At 40.9% G+C, this 19,160-nt stretch overlaps 1 protein-coding gene across 1 annotated transcript; it reads left to right on the forward strand.

Moving 5' to 3' along the window:
• The first annotated feature begins 14,372 nt into the window (after positions 1–14,372).
• On the forward strand, positions 14,373–15,350 carry TMEM74 (transmembrane protein 74). The gene has a single exon (XM_059902292.1). The coding sequence runs from the start codon at positions 14,433–14,435 to the stop codon at positions 15,348–15,350; it is 918 nt and encodes a 305-aa protein (XP_059758275.1). The 5' UTR covers positions 14,373–14,432.
• Positions 15,351–19,160: the final 3,810 nt, after the last annotated feature.

The raw sequence follows: 19,160 nt of genomic DNA on the forward strand, positions 1-19,160 counted from the left end.
TTATTTATTTAGCATCTTTACTGGAGTATAATTGCTTTACAATGGTGTGTTAGTTTCTGTGGTATAACAAAGTGAATCAGATATACGTGTACATATATCCCAATATCTCCTCCCTCTTGCGTCTCCCTCCCACCCTCCCTATCCCACCCCTCTAGGTGAACACAAAGTACTGAGCTGATCTCCCTGTGCTATGCGGGTGCTTCCCACTAGCTATTTTACATTTGGTAGTGTATATATGTCCATGCCACACTCTCACTTAGTCCCAGCTTCCCCTTCCCCTTCCCCGTGTCCTCAAGTCCATTCTCTACATCTGCATCTTTATTCCTATCCTGCCCCTAGGTTCTCCAGAACAATTTTTTTCTTTTTTTTAGATTCCATATATATGTGTCAGCATATGGTATTTGTTCTTTCTTTCTAACTTACTTCACTCTGTATGACACACTCTAGGTCCATCCATCTCACTACAAATAACTCAATTTCATTTCTTTTTATGGCTGAGTAATATTCCCTTGTACATATGTGTCACATCTTCTCTATCCATTCATCTGTCAATGGACACTTAGGATGCTTCCATGTCCTGGCTATTGTAAATAAAGCTTCAGTGAACATTGTGATACATGACTCTTCTTGAGTTATGGTTTTCTCAGGGTATATGCCCAGTAGTGGGATTGCTGGGTCATATGGTAGCTCTATTTTTAGTTTTTTAAGGAATCTCCATACTGCTCTCCATAATGGCTGCATCATTTTACATTCCCACCAACGGTGCCAGAGGGTACCCTTTTCTCCACACCCTCTCCAGCATTTATTGTTTGTAGATTTTTTGATGATGGCCATTCTGACTGGTATGAGGTGACACCTTATTGTAGCTTTGATTTGCATTTCTCTAATGATTAGTGATGTTGAGCATTCTTTCATGTGTTTCTTGGCAATCTGTATATCTTCTTTGGAGAAATGTCTATTTAGATCTTCTGTCCATTCTTGGATTGGGTTGCTTGATTTTTTGATACTGAGCTGCATTAGCTGCTTGTATATTTTGGAGATTAGTCTTTTGTCAGGTGCTTCATTTGAAAATATTTTCTCCCATTCTGAGGGTTGTCTTTTCATCTTGTTTATGCTTTCCTTTGCTGTGCAAAAGTTTTTAAGCTTCATTAGTTCGCATTTGTTTATTTTTGTTTTTATTTCCATTTCTCTAGGAGATGGGTCAAAAAGGATCTTGCTGTGATTTATGTCAAAGAGTGTTCTTCCTATGTTTTCCTCTAAGAGTTTCATAGTGTGTGCCCTTACATTTAGGTCTGTAATCCATTTTGAGTTTATTTTTGTATATGGTGTTAGGAAGTGTTCTAATTTCATTCTTTTAGGTGTAGCTGTCCAGTTTTCCCAGCACCACTTATGAAGAAGCTGTCTTTTCTCCATTGTATATTCTTGCTTCCTTTGTCAAAGATAAGGTGACCATATGTGCGTGGGTTTATCTCTGGACATTCTATCCTGTTCCATTGATCTATATTTCTGTTTTTGTGCCAGTACCATACTGTCTTAATTACTGTAGCTTTGTAGTTTAGTCTGAGGTCCAGGAGCCTGATTCCTCCAGCTCCGTTTTTCTTTCTCAAGATTGCTTTGACTATTCAGGGTCTTTTGTGTTTCCATACAAAGTGTGAAATTTTTTGTTCTAGTTCTGTGAAAAATGCCTTTGGTAGTTTGATAGGGATTGCATTGAATCTGTAGACTGCTTTGGGTACTATAGTTATTTTCACAGTCCAAGAACATGGTATATCTCTCCACCTGTTTGTATTGTCTTTGATTTCTTTCATCAGTGTCTTATAGTTTTCTGCATACAGGTCTTTTGTCTCCATAGGTAGATTTACTCCTAGGCATTTTATTCTTTTTGTTGCAATGGTAAATGGGAATGTTTCCTCAATTTCTCTTTCAGATGTTTCATCATTAGTGTATAGGAATGCAAGAGATGTCTGTGCATTAATTTTGTAACCTGCTACTTTACAATGTCATTGATTAGCTTTAGTAGCTTTCTGGTAGCATCTATAGGACTCTCTATGTATGGTATCATGTCATCTGCAAACAGTGATATTTTTACTTCTTCTTTTCCAATTTGGATTCCTTTTATTTCTTTTTCTTCTCTGATTGCCATGGCTAAAACTTCCAAAACTATGTTGAATAATAGTGATGAGAGTGGGCACCCTTGTCTTGTTCCTGATCTTAGTGGAAATGGTTTGTTTTTCACCATTGAGAATGATGTTGGGTGTGGGTTTGTCATGTATGGCCTTTATTATATTGAGGTAAGTTCCCTCTGTGCCTACTTTCTGGAGGGTTTTTATCACAAATGGGTGTTGAATTGTGTCAAAAGTTTTTCTGCATCTACTGAGATGATCATATGGTTTTTAGCCTTCAATTTGTTAATATGGTCTATCACATTGACTGATTTGTGTATATTGAAGAATCCTTGCATTCCTGGGATAAACCCCACTTGATCATAGTGTATGATTCTTTTAATGTGCTGTTGGATTCTGTTTGCTAGTATTTTGTTGAGGATTTTTTCATCTATGTTCATCAGTGATATTGCCTGTAGTTTTCTTATTTTTTGATATCTTTGTCTGGTTTTGGTATCATGGTGATAGTGGCCTTGTAGAATGAGTTTGGCAGTGTTCCTCCCTCTGCTATATTTTGGAAGAGTTTGAGAAGATTAGGTGTTAGCTCTTCTCTAAATGTTTGGTAGAATTTGCCTGTGAAGCCATCTGGTCCTGGGCTTTTGTTTGTTGAAAGATTTTTAATCACATTTTCAATTTCAGTGCTTGTGATTCATCAGTTTATATTTCTTATTTCTTCCTGATTCAGTCTCGGAAGGTTGTGCTTTTCTAAGAATTTGTCCATTTCTTCCAGGTTGTCCATTTTTTTGGCATATGGTTGCTTGTAGTAATTGATCGTGATCCTTTGTATTTCTGCAGTGTCAGTTGTTTCTTCTCCTTTTTCATTTCTAATTCTATTGATTTGAGTCTTCTCCCTTTTTTTCTTGATGAGTCTGGCTAATGGTTTATCAATTTTGTTTATCTTCTTAAAAACCAGCTTTTAGTTTTATTGATCTTTGCCATCAATTCCTTCATTTCTTTGTCATTTATTTCTGATCTCATCTTTATAATTTTTTCCTTCTGCTAACTTTGGGGGTTTTTTTGTTCTTCTTTCTCTAATTGCCTTAAGTGTAAGGTTAGGATGTTTATTTGAGATGTTTCTTGTTTCTTGAGGTAGGATTCTGTTGGTATAAACTTCCCTCTTATAACTGCTTTTGCTACATCCCATAGGTTTTGGGTTGTCGTGTTTTCATTGTCATTTGTTTCTAGGTATTTTTTGATTTCCTCTTTGATTTCTTCAGTGACCTCTTGGTTATTTAGTAGTGTATTTTTTAGCCTCAATGTATTTATATTTTTTACAGATTTTTTCTGGTAATTGATATCTAGTCTCATAGCATTGTGGTTGGAAAAGATACTTGACACAATTTCAATTTTCTTAAATTTACCAAGACTTGATTTGTGACCCAAGATATGATCTATCCTGGAGAATGTTCCATGAACACTTGAGAAGAAAGTGTATTCTTTTGTTTTTGGATGGAATGTCCTATAAATATCAATTAAGTCCATCTTGTTAATGTATCATTTAAAGCTTGTGTTTCCTTATTTATTTTCATTTTGGATGATCTGTCCATTGGTGAAAGTGAGGTGTTAAAGTCTCTTACTATTATTATGTTACTGTCGATTTCCCCTTTTATGGCTGTTAGCTTTTGCCTAATGTATTGAGGTGCTCCCAAGTTGGGTGCATCAATATTTACAATTTTTATATCTTCTTCTTGGATTGATCCCTTGATCATTATGTAGTGTTCTTCTTTGTCTCTTGCAATAGTCTTTATTTTAAAGTCTATTTTGTCTGATATGAGAATTGCTACTCCAGCTTTCTTTTGATTTCCATTTGCATGAAATACCTTTTTCGATCCCCTCACTTTCAGTCTGTATGTGTCCCTAGATCTGAAGTGGATCTCATGTAGACATCATATTTACAGGTCTTGTTTTTGTATCCATTTAGCCAGTCTATGTCTTTTGGTTGGAGCATTTAATCCATTTACATTTAAGGCAATTATCAATATGTATGTTCCTATTGCCATTTTCTTAATTGTTTTGGTTTTGTTATTGTAGGTCTTTTCCTTCTCTTGTGTTTCCTGCCTAGAGAAGTTCCTTTAGCATTTGTTGTAAAGCTGGTTTGGTGGTGCTGAGTTCTCTTAGCTTTTGCCTGTCTGTAAAGTTTTTAATTTTTCTGTCAAGTCTGAATGAGATCCTTGCTGGATAGAGTAATTTTGGTTGTAGGTTTTTCCCTTTCATCACTTTAAATATGTCCTGCCACACCCTTCTGACTTGTAGAATTTCTGCTGATGAATCAGCCACTTACCTTATGGGGATCCCCTTGTATGTTATTTGTTGCTTTTCCCTTCTGCTTTTAATATTTTTTGTTTGTATTTAATTTTTGATAGTTTGATTAATATGTGTTTTGGCATGTTTCTCCTTGGATTTATCCTCTATGGGACTCTGCACTTCCTGGACTTGATTGACTATTTTCTTTCCCATATTAGGGAAGTTTTCAACTACAATCTCTTCAAATATTTTCTCAGTCCTTTTCTTTTTCTCTTCTTCTTCTAGTACCCCTATAATTCAAATGTTGGTGCACTTAATGTTGTCCCAGAGGTCTCTGAGACTGTCCTCAATTCTTTTCATTCTTATTTCTTTATTCTGCTCTGTGGTAGTTATTTCCACTATTTTATCTTCCAAGTCACTTATCCGTTCTTCTGCCTCAGTTATTCTGCTATTGATTCCTTCTAGAGAATTTTTAATTTCATTTATTGTGTTGTTCATCATTATTTGTTTGCTCTTTAGTTCTTCTAGGTCCTTGTTAAACGTTTCTTGTATTTTCTCCATTCTATATCCAAGATTTTGAATCACCTTTACTATCATCACTCTGAATCCTTTTTCAGGTAGACTGCCTATTTCCTATTCATTTGTTTGGTATTGTGAGTTTTTACCTTGCTCCTTCATCTGCTGTGTATTTCTCTGTCTTCTCATTTTGCTTAACTTACTGTGTTTGGGGTCTCCTTTTTGCAGGCTGCAGGTTCATAGTTCCTGTTGTTTTTGGCATCTGCTCCCAGCGGGTTAGGTTTGTTCAGTGGGTTGTGTAGGCTTCCTGGTGGAGGGGACTGGTGCCTGTGTTCTGGTGGAGGAGGCTGGATCTTGTCTTTCTGGTGGGCAGGACTGTGTCTGGTTGCATGTTTTGGGGTGTCTGTGAACTTATTATGATTTTAGGCAGCCTCTCTGCTAATGGGTGGGGTTGTGTTCCTGTCTTGCTAGTTGTTTGGTATGGGGTGTCCAGCACTGTAGCTTGCTGGTGGTTGAGTGGATGTGGGTCTTAGCATTGAGATGGAGATCTCTGGGAGAGCTTTCACCATTTGATGTTACATGGGGCTGGGAAGTGTCTGGTGGTCCAATGTCCTGAACTCGGCTCTCCCGCCTAAGAGGCTCAGGCCTGACACACGGCCGGAGCACCAAGACCCTGTCAGCCACATGGCTCAGAAGAAAAGGGAGGAAAAAGAAAGAAAGAAAGAAAAAAAATTAAAATAATGTTATTAAAATTTAAAAAAATTATTAAAAATAAAAAAATTTAAAATTTAAAAAAGAAAGAAGGAAAGAAGAGAGCAACCAGACCAACAAACAAATCCACCAGTGATAACAAGCACTAAAAAGTATACTAAAAAAAAAAAAAAAAAAGGACAGACAGAACCCTAGGACAAATGGTAAGAGCAAAGCTATACAGACAAAATCACACAAAAGAAGCATACACATACACACTTACAGAAAGAGCAAATGGAAAAAAAAATATATATATATATATAAAAAGAAGAGAGCAACCAAATCAATAAACAATTCTACCAATGATAATAAGCTCTAAATACTAAACCAAGATAAACATAAAAACAGAAACAAATTAGATGCAGAAAGGAAACCCCAAGTCTACAGTTGCTCCCAAAGTCCACTGCCTCAATTCTGGGATAATTTGTTGTCTATTCAGGTATTCCACAGATGCAGGGTACATCAAATTAAATATGGAGATTTAATCCGCTGCTCCTGAGGATGCATGGAGAAATTTCCCTTTCTCTTCTTTGTTCGCACAGCTCTTGGGGTTCAGCTGTGGATTTGGCCCCGCCTCTGCGTGTAGGTCGCATGAGGGCGTCTGTTCCTGCCCAGACAGGACGGGGTTAAAGTAGCAGCTGATTAGGGGGCTCTGGCTCACTCAGGCCAGGGGGAGGGAGGGGTATGGAATGTGAGACGAGCCTGCGGTGGCAGAGGCCAGTGTGACGTTGCAACAGCCTGAGGCATGCTGTGTGTTCTCCCGGGAACGTTGTCCCTGGATCATGGGACCCTGGCAGTGGCGGGCTGCACAGGTTCCCAAGAGGGGAGGTGTAGATAGTGACCTGTTCTTGGCACACAGGCTTCTTGGTAGCTGCAGCAGCAGCCTTACCGTCTCATGCCCGTCTCTGGTGTCCACGCTGATAGCCGCAGCTCACGCCCGTCTCTGGAGCTCATCTAGGAAGTGCTCTGAATCTCCTCTCCTTGCGCACCCCGAAACAATGGTTTCTTGCCTCTTAGGCAGGGCCAGAGTTTTTCCTGGACTCCCTTCTGGCTAGCTGTGGTGCACTAGCCCCCTTCAGGCTGTTTTAATGCAGCCAACCCCAGTCCTCTCCCTGGGGTCTGACCTCTGAAGCCCAAGCCTCAGCTCCCAGTCCCCATCAACCCTGGAGGGTGAGCACACAAGCCTGCCGGGCTGGTGAGTGCTGGTCGGCACTGATCCTCTGTGTGGGAATCCCTCCCCTTTGCCCTCTGCACCCCTGTTGCTGTGCTCTCCTCTGTGGCACTGAAGCTTCCCCCCATCCCACCCACCGTCTCCACCAGTGAAGGGGCTTTCTAGTGTGTGGAAACTTTTCCTCCTTCACAGCTCCCTCCCAGAAGTGCAGGTCCCATCCCTATTGTTTTGTCTCTGTTTTTTCTTTTTTTTCTTTTGCCCTACCCACGTACGTGGGGAGTTTCTTGCCTTCTGGGAAGTCTGTGGTCTTCTGCCAGCGTTCAGTAGCTGTTCTGTAGGAGTTGTTCCACATGTAGATGTATTTTTGATGTATTTGTGGGGAGGCAGGTGATCTCCACATCTTACTCCTCTGCCATCTTGATGGCCCTCTGTCCAGATTTTTAAATTATCCTCAGCAATGGGTGGGTCTAAATCGCTTTGTCTGCTGTTACCAGAAACAAATGTTTCCCATAGTTATGTTTTCTTTGATCCATACAGATCTAAAATTTTTTTAATTTAAATTTTAAATTTTAAAGATTTTGAATTTTTTTTTTTTAAAGAAATTTACGTTCTTTTATTTATTTATTTATGACTGTGTTGAGTCTTCGTTTCTGTGCTAGGGCTTTCTCTAGTTGCGGCAAGTGGGGGCCACTCTTCACCGCGGTGCGCGGGCCTCTCACCATCGCGGCCTCTCTTGTTGTGGAGCACAGGCTCCAGACGGGCAGGCTCAGTAATTGTGGCTCACGGGCCCAGTTGCTCCGTGGCATGTGGGATCTTCCCAGACCAGGGCTCGAACCCATGTCCCCTGCATTGGCAGGCAGATTCTCAACCACTGCGCCACCAGGGAAGCCCAAGATTTTGAATTTTTAAATAAAAATTGGGATATCTGACTTTTGTTGATGTCTGAATTCACTCAAGACAAACATCTGGTAAAGCAGTTAGGGGACACTGACCCCTTAGGAAAAGCACTTGCTCTCAATTTGGCTACAGTCTTCCCTCCTCCCTAGTGCCTGTATCCGTCCACTTTATTTATTTAAATAACTTGCTATCCTGGCCGCTATAGCATTTTTATTTAAAGAAAATTTTAAAATTTAATAAGACTTTTTTTGTTGTTCCTAGAATTTTGTTAGTAAATGAGATCTTCATTACTATAAAAGCTGGTCATTTTTATTCTTTTCTTCCATCATTTAGAAGTGTCAGCTTGGACATAAAGTAAATCATATTCCTTGTACTATTCCCATGAAGTCACTGAGCCTCTATCCAGCCAATGTCTTTCTTACCACCCTACAACCTAGCCTCTCCTATTAACTCTAAATCCACTAAGGATATTTATTTACAATCAGTCCTTTTCATTATTGCTGAAGAGAGAAAACTGGAAAGTATCCTCAGTCATCATTACAAGAGATTTTTTGTTAAAAGTCCCTGCACTACCTTTTTGGACATGCCGGGAGGCTTGTGAGATCTTAGTTCCCTGACCAGGGATTGAAACTGGGCCCTAGGCATTGAAAGCGTGGAGTCCTAACCACTGGACCACCAGGGAATTCCAAAGTCCCTGCACTACCTTTGATTCACATGGTAAATTTACTTCTCAGAGTCTATTTTTCTAGTTGGTGTAATCATGATTGTGCCTCTCATACCTCATGGAGTATAAGTAAACAGGAAAATATCAACCATATTAAAAATTATGTAAGATCAAAATCATTACTTAGATTTTAGTATCATTTTTTTATTGGTGTCAATCATTTTGTAAGCATATAGTGAAGAACCATTGTTGGCCATGTATTTTTGCTGTTTCATGCCCATGTGTATCTTCAAAGTTATAAAAAGAATATATTGGTTTTCAAAGAGCTTACATTTTATCTGGGAAGAGAGACATATAGAAAGCAGTATAAAATATACATGAAATACTTCTATAGATGTAAAATGACAGTATAAGAGGAAGTGTATTATGCCACTAGAATGCCAATTAGAAGAGCAATAAGAATTTGGGGGTTATGAACAAGAAAAGCTCGTGAAAAAGGTTCTTGGGTGAGATTTTGAGGGAATTTTAGACATGGACTTATAGGAGAGAGAGGTGAAATTATTCTAGCAAATGGTATTTTTCACAAAGCTTTTCTTTCCAGGAGCTTATTAAGTTCACATTTATTCTTTTTCTGCAGAATTTTGAAGGAGATTTTGTAGCGTGTTGGCACAGAGTTGATTTTATTTTAATGCTCAAGAATATGTAGACAGTCAAGTGTACTATATTCATAAATAGGAAATGAGAGAGAATAATGTGAATAGATAATCATCTCCAGTCTCAGTTCAGTCTTGGCATTTTCCTTCACTCTACTCAGTAGAAATATTTTACTTCTGTAGGAGATAATAAGACATTTAATATATGGATACTGACCTTAAGGAGCTTACAGTTGCTAGTAGAGGTTTAGGCACCTAAGTGAGAAGTTAAACGATACGCAGTAGTTACCTAGACATACTAGAAATGTCACAAGGTAGTGGCTGATAAATATAAAAAATATCAGTGCTGACAAGTCCTAGTATAGTTCATAGGAGGCAGAATCTTTGGGAGCTGGCTTGGAGGAAAAGGGCTTCATGAAGGAGATGTAACTTAGAATCATTTCAGCAGGAAACCATAGAGGTCCTCTAACCCAACTAGATGAATCCCTTCTGCCATATCACTAATCAATGGTTCTTTTTTTTTTTTAATCCTCTCCAGTAATAACAGAACTCACTTTCATGAGACATCCTGCTTCAAGTCCTTAAAGAGAATGTTCTTCCTTATGCTCAGCCTCAAATTAGCCTCCTTATTAAGTCTGATAGTGTTATCCAGAGCTTCCCAGACCCTGTGTCCATCATCCTCAGGTGCCCCAGTGTACTACAGATGTGCTGGCTTATCTCTTCCCTTGGGCCCCCTAACTGTCTGGCAGGGCTTGAAGTACCCATAGCACCAGGATGATGGCCATGAGAAACCTCCTGTGTTTAGCCCAGTGCAATAAATATGATCACTTCTTATTTATGCTCTGCTCTGAAAATGATTGTGAAGCATTACTCAGTATAGTGTAGTGGTGAAGAGGTCCAGGGTCTGGAATCAGATAGACACAAGTTGGAATCTTGGCTCTACCAGTTACTTATAACTTCTAATACCTTGGGAAAAAGACATTTTCAATACTCAATTTCTACATTGTAAAATGGGTATAATAATACTGGCTCCCTTATAGAGTTGGTCTAAGAATTAAAGATAACACATTAGGACGAATAAATATTATTATTGTCATTGGTTCTGCTTTTTCCCTTTTTAACCACAATATAGAATTCCTCTTCTATTCATAAACTTCAAATAATTTAAAGTTAGTTTTTGTTTCCTCTGAGTCTCCTCCTCTGGCTAAATATCCCAAGTTCCTTTAGCATCTCCTTGTCCAACGTGAGTTTAAGTTTCTTCAACTTCTTAATTGCTCTTTTCTGGACACTGCATGGTGTCTTTGGGCTCCCTTTTAAATATATAGTACTAAGAACAGAATGCACCCCAGCAAATGTGGCTTGATGAGCTAATCCTTGAAGGGTGGAGGGAATAGGGGAATGAGGAAAGGATATTCTTTCTGGAAAACAGTGTAATTAATGAGCGAAGGAGAAAAAGCCATAATAGATATGTCATGTTTAGCAACAGATGAGCTTAACTGGCTAAAAGACAGTCATAGTGAGAAAAGATTTAAAAGTGGTATATTATGAAGTCCCTGGAACTATGAGACTATGAATTCTATCAATATAAAGAAAAACCAACAAAATCATCATTATAGGAGATTGATCTATTACTTGAAAGCAAGCAACCACAGAATTTATGTGAGCTACTCACAAGCAGGAAAATGTTATATTATAACCCTTCTTTTGCTCCCCTTTGATAAAAACAATCAGTAACCCTAGAATCACCCCAAAGGAGATGCTGAAAACTTGGAGACGATTCACAAACCGCACATTCTGTTTGGCTGTTGGCTGTCGCAGTCCACTGTGGTTAGAAAGAGCTTGGTGACCCAAAGAAGTTACTTTGTCCTGTCCTGGGAAGCACATCTCAGTAGCTTCAACCTCCAGATTTCCTTTATTCCTAGCCCTTTCTTTTCTTGCCTTCTGGTCCTTTTTCCATTCATTCAATTTGCATAACGCTTAGGACCTTTGGGGGTTCATGCCACCTCTACCAAGTACTAGCTGTATGACTTTGGGCAAATTACTCAGCTTCTTTGTTATTCAGTTTCCTCTTTTGTAAAAAGCCATCTTTACAAAAGTGGATTTTTACAGGACTTTAAAAATTAACTGTGACCATTAAATGAGTTAATGTATCCAACGTGATTAGAAGAGAGCCTGGCAATAGTAAGTGCTATGTATGTTAATTATTGTTATTTTGGGTCATTATTATTCAGACACTCTGCTAGGCACAGGGGATGCAGAGGAGAACAGGACAATCCCTTACCCTCAATGTTCACATTTCTCCTGATTTTGTGACCAAGGCAATGACTTTGGAAGCAGATTCTTGGATACAATTTATTAGCGATCATTAATAGTCTTTGTAACCCTGGATGAGGCACTTAATTCCTCTAAGCCTCTTTCCTCATCTGTAAAATGGGGATTAATAAAATCTACTTGGAGGATTTGTTCTGACTTTTAAATAAAACGAAATATGCATATAGCCTGGCACACAGTTGAACTAAATATACACTCCTTCCCTCATAATCCTCTGGCCACACCTGAGGCTAGGGGACCTAACCCTGAGCTTAAGAGCCAGCGATTTCTTCTAACGTGCCAGGCCGGAGCACGGAGGTGTAGCGGGAATTCGTCTTCAGGAAGGGCAAAAGCGAGAAGGTAGGACAGAAGAGAGACAGGAGGGAGGCAGGGAGGCTGAACCGCACTACATCTCCCGGGATGCTCAGCAAGAGGGAGAGCCGAGCCCCGCCCCGGCCCGCCCCGCCGGCACAGCAGGCGCTGCCCACCCCACGCAGCCCGGCGGCGCGCAGAGGCTACAAGTGCAGCGGCTTGTGAGCGGGGTACTTTCCCGAGGAGCCGCGCAGGCACAAGCGCGCGGTGCTCGAGCCTCGCTGGGTGGCCAAGGCAGGAGGTGAGTGGCGGAGAGAGGGACGGGGAGGAGGCGCTGGGGCGAGGGAGAGACCCCGAGAGCCTGGCCGAGCTGGGGAGCGCGTCCCCAGTCCCTGCCCAAGGTGCCTGCCTTGCCTTAGGGTATTTGGCGAACGCAGCCCAACACCGGGTACCTCGGCGAACGCGGAGTTCACCCGGAATGGATTGACTGATTCCGCGGGGGACACCGCTGCCCGGAGCTCGCGGCGCGCCCTTCCCGCACAGCGCGCGCAGGACGGATCCCGAGGTCGCCTCCCCCAGACCAGCCTCGCCTGTGTCAGTTAGTTCCAATGCAAATATTAATGTACTTAATTGCTGGCAGACGGACGAGGGAGAGTGCTGTCCCCTCGTTTTGCGGTGCAGTTTTATTAACCGCGCTCTTAAACCAGAGAGAGGAGAGGGAGTTGACTGAAGGAAAGAGCCTTTAGCTGGTCCCCTGGGATTATCCATTCTCCCCTGAGAATGGAAGCCCCGGATAACGGAGCTGCAAAGGAAATCGACTGTGCAGCTTGTTCCGATGGAACAAGCAGAGTCTTTTAAGAGAAAAAGAAGCAGGAGAAGGGAATTAAGTGGAGATTTCTCTCCCTCTTTGTTATAAATTGGAAGTCCCATAAGGGACTCTGCCGATTTTTATCTAAAGTAATCCAATTTGATGGGTTATTTGTACCAAGGGTTAATCACAGCGCCTAATGTTTGAGGGAACTGCGAGATGATTTCTCATTTCAGTAATTGGTCAAACCCGTTATCATCACTTCCTTCACTGAGGGATCCTGCAGTGGGGGTCTGTCCACCTACTAAAGGAAAGCTCTGGTTCAGTTGTGTTTTTCCTGCACCTGATTTTTTTTTTTGTTTGCTTTTGTTTTGGGTTTGGTTTTTTTCTGTTTTAGCCACAGAGAAACGCCGATAATAGAGAAGTGTGTGTGTGTGTGTGTTTTAAACAAATTCTAATGTAGAACAGAAAACATGTGAATTTCCTCTCCCATATTTTAAGTGAGTTGCCAGGTGGACTTTAGGTTAGCCTACCTGCGTTTCTGTGTGAGTTACCAGCTGCTGGGATGTGGATTTTGAAGCATAATAAGCCTCCAAGACATGAGTTAAATCAGTTATTACCCTGAACTTGGAAGCAAAATAAAAGGGGCCCTTGCTTGAAACCTCTGTACTTGGTGATAGTGGAAAGTAGATTTTCATTCCTCAGAAAAATGGCAGAGGCAGAGAAAGATGGGCAAGTGGTTTTCTGCTCAACACAAAGTTCTATCCCATAAAGGTGCCTTGCTGTGGTGGGGCTGAGGGCATGTCACGGATACAGAGTTCCAGAGGTAACTTTGGAAATAGCTTTCCACCTATTTGCCTCAACAAAACTGTGACTCTGTGGGTTGATGATTTGTCTTTTATTGTCAGTTTACTTCTAGATTGGATTTGTGAAAACTTCTAGACAGTTGATTTCCTGTACACATTTGTCAGCAAACCGTGCTGAGGGAAAGGAACTCATACCCACTCAGACCCAGTGAGCGGGAGTAGCAGACCTATACCTGGAGCAGGCAGCTGTGTGTGTGTGTGTGTGTGTGTGTGTGTGTGTGTGTGTAGGAGTGGGCTAGCCCACTGTATTTTGCAGAGATCACACAATGATGTGTGTTGTCTACATACTTTTGGGTACAGAACATGCTACCACCATGTAGCAGTAAGCTGAGAATGGAAGCACAATGAACAGGGCTGTGTGACTAGGGTCTCTGGATATACAAAGTGTAAGGTTAGGAGGGGTGGCTGATTAAGCTAGCCATCTTTCACCCATTTCAGAGCTACCCAGTCAAAATGCTGAGCCCCAGCTCCAACAGAGCCCAACTGATAGTGACATATTGATCGGTTCACCCATGGTGATGCTCTAACGCTAATCTGTATTAGAATCTGTTCTGAACTACAGAGAGTCTAAGCACTTATAATTTAACTGAATTGTTGAGAAGTCTGTGCTTCCCTAGGTTCTTCAGAAAATCAGCAGCTCTGCTAAAAAAGGTCCCTGCTTTTCTCATTTGTATCTCTATGCAGGAAACCTGCCTTCTCGTTTGAGGGATCCTGTCACCGAAATGTGTGAGTCCTTGGATAAATTTGGCTTGGTGACGGCAATGCTTTCTTCAGAGACACTGCCACTTCCTGCATGTTCCTTTTCTACCCTGACCTAAGTTTCTCAGCGTTAATCCCTGTGATAAGTCAGAGGATTTGCCCTTTTCACACTTTCCCACCACTAGGTAGCCTCTCCTTTCTCTTACCTCTTTTAGGAGGAATTGGGGCTGAAGTGTCAAGACCTGTGGCTACAAAGGAGATGAGGGCCTCGGGAGCAATACTACTGATGGTACGGCCTTAGCTCCCGTTGGGTTCTTATCTAACTGTGTTGCTGTTGGCAGACTTTCTGGAAGCTGCTGGGGGATGTCTGACTAGCTCCAATGGAGCTCCACTATCTTGCTAAGAAGAGCAGCCGGGCAGCCCTGTGTGATGCTGTGGACTGGAGTTCAGGAGGGCTTCCCAGGGACCAGGCAGATGCAGCAGCCACTAAAGCTGCTCTCTTCTGCCAGAGACATTGTACGTCGGCACCAAGAGCACCAGAGATGGAAGGGTCTAAACTTAGCCCTTCTCCAGCATCCCCTTCCCCCTCCCTGCAAGACAGTGCTATTCAGCCAGACTTCTTGCCGCCAGGGCTTCTCAACTCAGGAAACAACCAAATAACAGCAGAACAGAAAGTCTGCAACTGCTGTAGCCAGGAATTAGAAACCTCTTTTACCTATGTGGATGAGAATGTCAACCTGGAGCAAAGGAACCGGCGCTCCCCTTCGGCAAAAGGGAGTAAGCACCTGGGAGACCTTGGCTGGGGAAATCCAAATGAGTGGTCCCACGAGGCTGCCATATCACTGATATCCGAAGATGAAGATGATACAAGCTCGGAAGCCACCTCTTCAGGGAAGTCAGTAGACTATGGTTTCATAAGCGCCATCTTGTTCTTGGTCACTGGCATCTTGCTGGTGATCATCTCTTACATTGTCCCACGGGATGTGACTGTGGATCCCAACACTGTGCCGGCCCGGGAGATGGAACGTCTGGAGAAGGAGAGCGCGAGGCTGGGGGCTCACCTGGACCGCTGTGTGATTGCGGGCCTCTGCCTTCTCACGCTTGGGGGGGTCGTTCTTTCCTGTTTGCTAATGATGTCCATGTGGAAGGGGGAGCTATATCGGCGTGACAGGTTTGCCTCTTCCAAAGAGTCTGCGAAACTCTACGGTTCCTTCAACTTTAGGATGAAAACTAGCACTAATGAAAACACCCTGGAGCTGTCCTTGGTAGAGGAAGATGCTCTCGCTGTACAGAGTTAATTCTGGTTGTGAACTTCTTGAGAGTCTGCCTTGGCATTTTATATGAACTGAACAAAGCAAAGCAAAGCAAAACAAAACATAACACATTTCTTAAAATTAACAGTGCAGCTTATCTGCCTGGCGAGGAAAGTCTATTTCCCAAACGAACAGCCAGTGAGTGTTTTTGTTCTCTATGTACTTTTATTTAGAAGAAAAGCCATGTAAGATGCATTAAGAAACCACAACCAGCTTCACCAGTCCTCAAGAGCTGAGAGTAATTAATCTGTAATGGCCATCAGCTTCTACTTTTATAGCAAAATATTTCTAACAATCCAGTGTGCAAACGATTTCTTTTACATGATATGGGATATTATTCTTTGGACACTAGGAGGTGTAGGATCAATTAGCAACCTATTTTGTGAAAAAGAATGTAAGCACTAATCACATAATAAGGCTTACATTTAATTCTCAAAGGTGCTTATCCATTTTCTTGCTAAATTTATTCTTCCTGTAATTTGGCTAAACACTAAAATATGGGGTTTTGACTTTGAATATTTTGGAGCTTGAGGATACTGATTATTAAAAATGCAAAAACACATATGTTATATTCAAAACTATTCCAGTACACAGAAGTGGTAACTAAGTCATTAGAATAAACTTTCTAGTAAAATAAAATTATATAAATCAAACAATCTGAATTTAACCCAGAATGGTAGTGTCAGATATGAGGCAGTGTCACATGCCAATTTTCTAGATGAAGTAAAATTAATTGCTGATATAAATTTCATTTTCTGTTTGTGATTTAGCTATCATACTTGTTGTGCACGCTCTTGAAGTCTTTCCTGGTTCTCACACCAGAGAGGCAAGCATGAGATGTTTTTATCCTATTTCCAGATATCTAAACATCTAGGCAGGTTGAGTCATGATTGGCTCAGGCACACTCCCAGGTGACATTTTGTTGTTGTTTGGAGAAAACCTCCAATACAAGTGCAGCTAGACTCTTGGGGACCGTGCCTAGAAACTGGTGTCACTTACTCAGGCCAAACAACAAGTCATTGCCCCAGGATGGCAGCCGTCCTTAAGCTCACAGCCAAAAAAATTAAAATGAGAAGAGAGAGAGAGAGAGAGAGACTAAACACACTGATTCAGTGGGAACTGCACTCCTCACCAGAATTCACCTCCCCCTAACAATGGTCTAGGCATCATTCTGAGCACCTAATATCCAGGCCCTGAGTACCTGTGAGATGTTGCCTCATGAATTCAAACTTGCTTGATTAGAAGCACCATCAACAAAACAGTAAATACTTTGTAAAACACACACCTAGCATCCATGCTAACTCAGTGTCTTGGTACGGTTATGGTTCAAGAAGGGGATGGGGAATGCAGCCTCAGAAGTATCTTGCATTTTAGAATTCTTCTTTGAGGTGTTTCCAACCTCCCACTTCAAGAGTTGTTTTAGTTTCCATTACTGTGTTACCAGGATCAGTGGGGCCATTCTTAAAGAGGACTGGAGCTGGGAATTGGGGTGGGAGGGCAGGGAAGGGGAGGTGAGAACGTGATTTCTTTGTAGATTCTAAAGCCTAATTCTTATGTCTGAAGTTTTTGTTGTTATTGAAGACTGTGGAATATGTGGGTGACTTTGGCTGGCAGAGTGTGTGAGTCAGGATATTTATGTGAATGAGCTCTTGTGGGTGTCAGATTGACTTGATGAGTTAGGTACACTATGTGTTAGTAAGCGTTAAAGCGAAATGCAAAAAGAGAAGATCAGAGGATAATAAAAATAGTGAGGACAGGTGTGTGAAAGAATTATTAGGTTAAGATGGTAAATTATATGGACATCAGAGGAAGCTAGATGTAGCTGGATTACCTTATCCTATGTAACAGACCATTATTGATTTGGAAATAATTGGTATAATATAGACATGATTTCTGTTTTCTACTGCTTTTTGAAGAAACTTTTGTTTTACCGTGACTCTCGTGTGTTGAGGCCGGCTTAACAGCAGTATAAGTTTCATATTCTGAAGGTTTATATATAAATTTTCAGATTCTAGCCTGCTTGAGGATCTACTTTGCGTGACGTTGAGGCAATAAGGGAATGATCTCCTTGACTTCGTGAGTAGGTCTGAGCTGTGTGTTTTTTTAAATACACTTTTAAAAAATACATGTTTATTCAGAGATGCTAAATGGCATCAGCTGAGTTTTGTTTTTATTTATTGATGAAACAGGATTAATTAGTCAAATTGCAGACTTAAACAATTAATGAGCAGCCTGATTTTCAGCTTCTGAAGTAAGACAAATTTGAGAATCAAGTGTTAAGACATTTTTTCAGTTCTGTAAAACTGATGATAAAGGAGAAAAAGTCAAAGCTCTTCATTTGGAAGCATTTAATGAATCTTGTAGTGCTACCAAACTACATATAGTTCTGATGTGATCTAAAGGATATATATTCCTACATATATATTCATATAAATATATGTATATATCCCAATTAGGAAAAAATATTCAGGGAAAAAAAGGCTTAAATCAGAATATATTTCTTCCTTTTCTTCCTTAAAATTTTAAAATTGAAATATAGTAAGTATATGCTTACTTATTTCAACATTATTTAAATCTGCTCGTATATAGGGCAGATATATAGGGCATATCTCTTTTAACTTCTCCTTTTATGTGGGCAGACCATTACTCCAAAAGGAACCAATTCAGAACATCATCTGGGTGTCTCCTCTAGTGCTGTGTTGACATGATTTAGACAACTGCCTTAATCAGTTATGATTTCCCCAGGTATTCAGCTGTGTAGCTCTAGTTCATCCTGTCAGTGCCTAAATTCAAGACAAAGATCAACTGAATTTAAAGTGACGGTAACACAGGTAACAAAAAACCCTGAACTTTAGACACTGTTGTTTCCAATCTGATAAAGAGGGTTTGGGGCTCTAAATGTATTTATTTAGAAGTACTTTGGCAACATCAGGTGATACTGTTATAGTCACTGAACAGACCATAGCTATGGTGTTGGTCTTGGATGCTTCCTGGAGATTTGTGACTTTACGCCTATCTGTCTCTTTAACATGGTGCTGGTTATTATCTATGAGAGCTTTTATTGCTAGACCTGGAGAAGCAGAACTCTTTTTGCAGAGGTCCATAGTTTAGGTCTTTAACTTTTTACCAGGTTTTAGAAAACTAAACTTACAGTCACCTTCCTAATCTTAAAAGAAGGCAGCTCATTGTTCAGCGTTGAGACCCAAAGGGGTGAGTACCACAAAGAAAGCTGCCTTTCTCTATTACTACGGGGATCTACAGGCTGCTAATGGACAGTTTAATTGTCTTAATGACTTTAATAAAAACTGTTCCTCTTAGGTCACCTTAAACTGTTTGTGGCAGAGCTGCCATGATTTCTTTGCAATGTTGTGTGTCCTTTTTAGCCATCTGGAGCTCCTAAAGCAGACCATCTCATATGATGTACTGGCTCCCTCATAAGAAGAATGTCTTTTCTCCAGGCTCGCCATTTCATAGCTGGTTCATAGTTCAGAGGATTACAGGACTGCTTGGAACCATGAAATTCTTGGTGGCTGTGGGTGTTTTTACCCACAAAATTGCCATGCCCCTTGATGCTATACTACCTAGCTACTTGCCTTGATATCAGTCTCACATGCTTTACTGTCTGCTTAAAATATGAGTCCATCCCTCTCATACTTAATTGTTTTAGGGACCCAACTGGACCAGTACTGGCACATGTCCTTCGAGGTGCAAATTTAGACAAAGAGACTGCCCTACCAAATTCATTTGTGCCTTCCCTTTGCTGTTGGGCATAAGGATAAATGAGTGAGTGAGAAT

This window comes from Balaenoptera ricei, chromosome 17, assembly GCF_028023285.1.
Source record: "Balaenoptera ricei isolate mBalRic1 chromosome 17, mBalRic1.hap2, whole genome shotgun sequence".
Taxonomy (NCBI): Eukaryota; Metazoa; Chordata; class Mammalia; order Artiodactyla; family Balaenopteridae; genus Balaenoptera; species Balaenoptera ricei.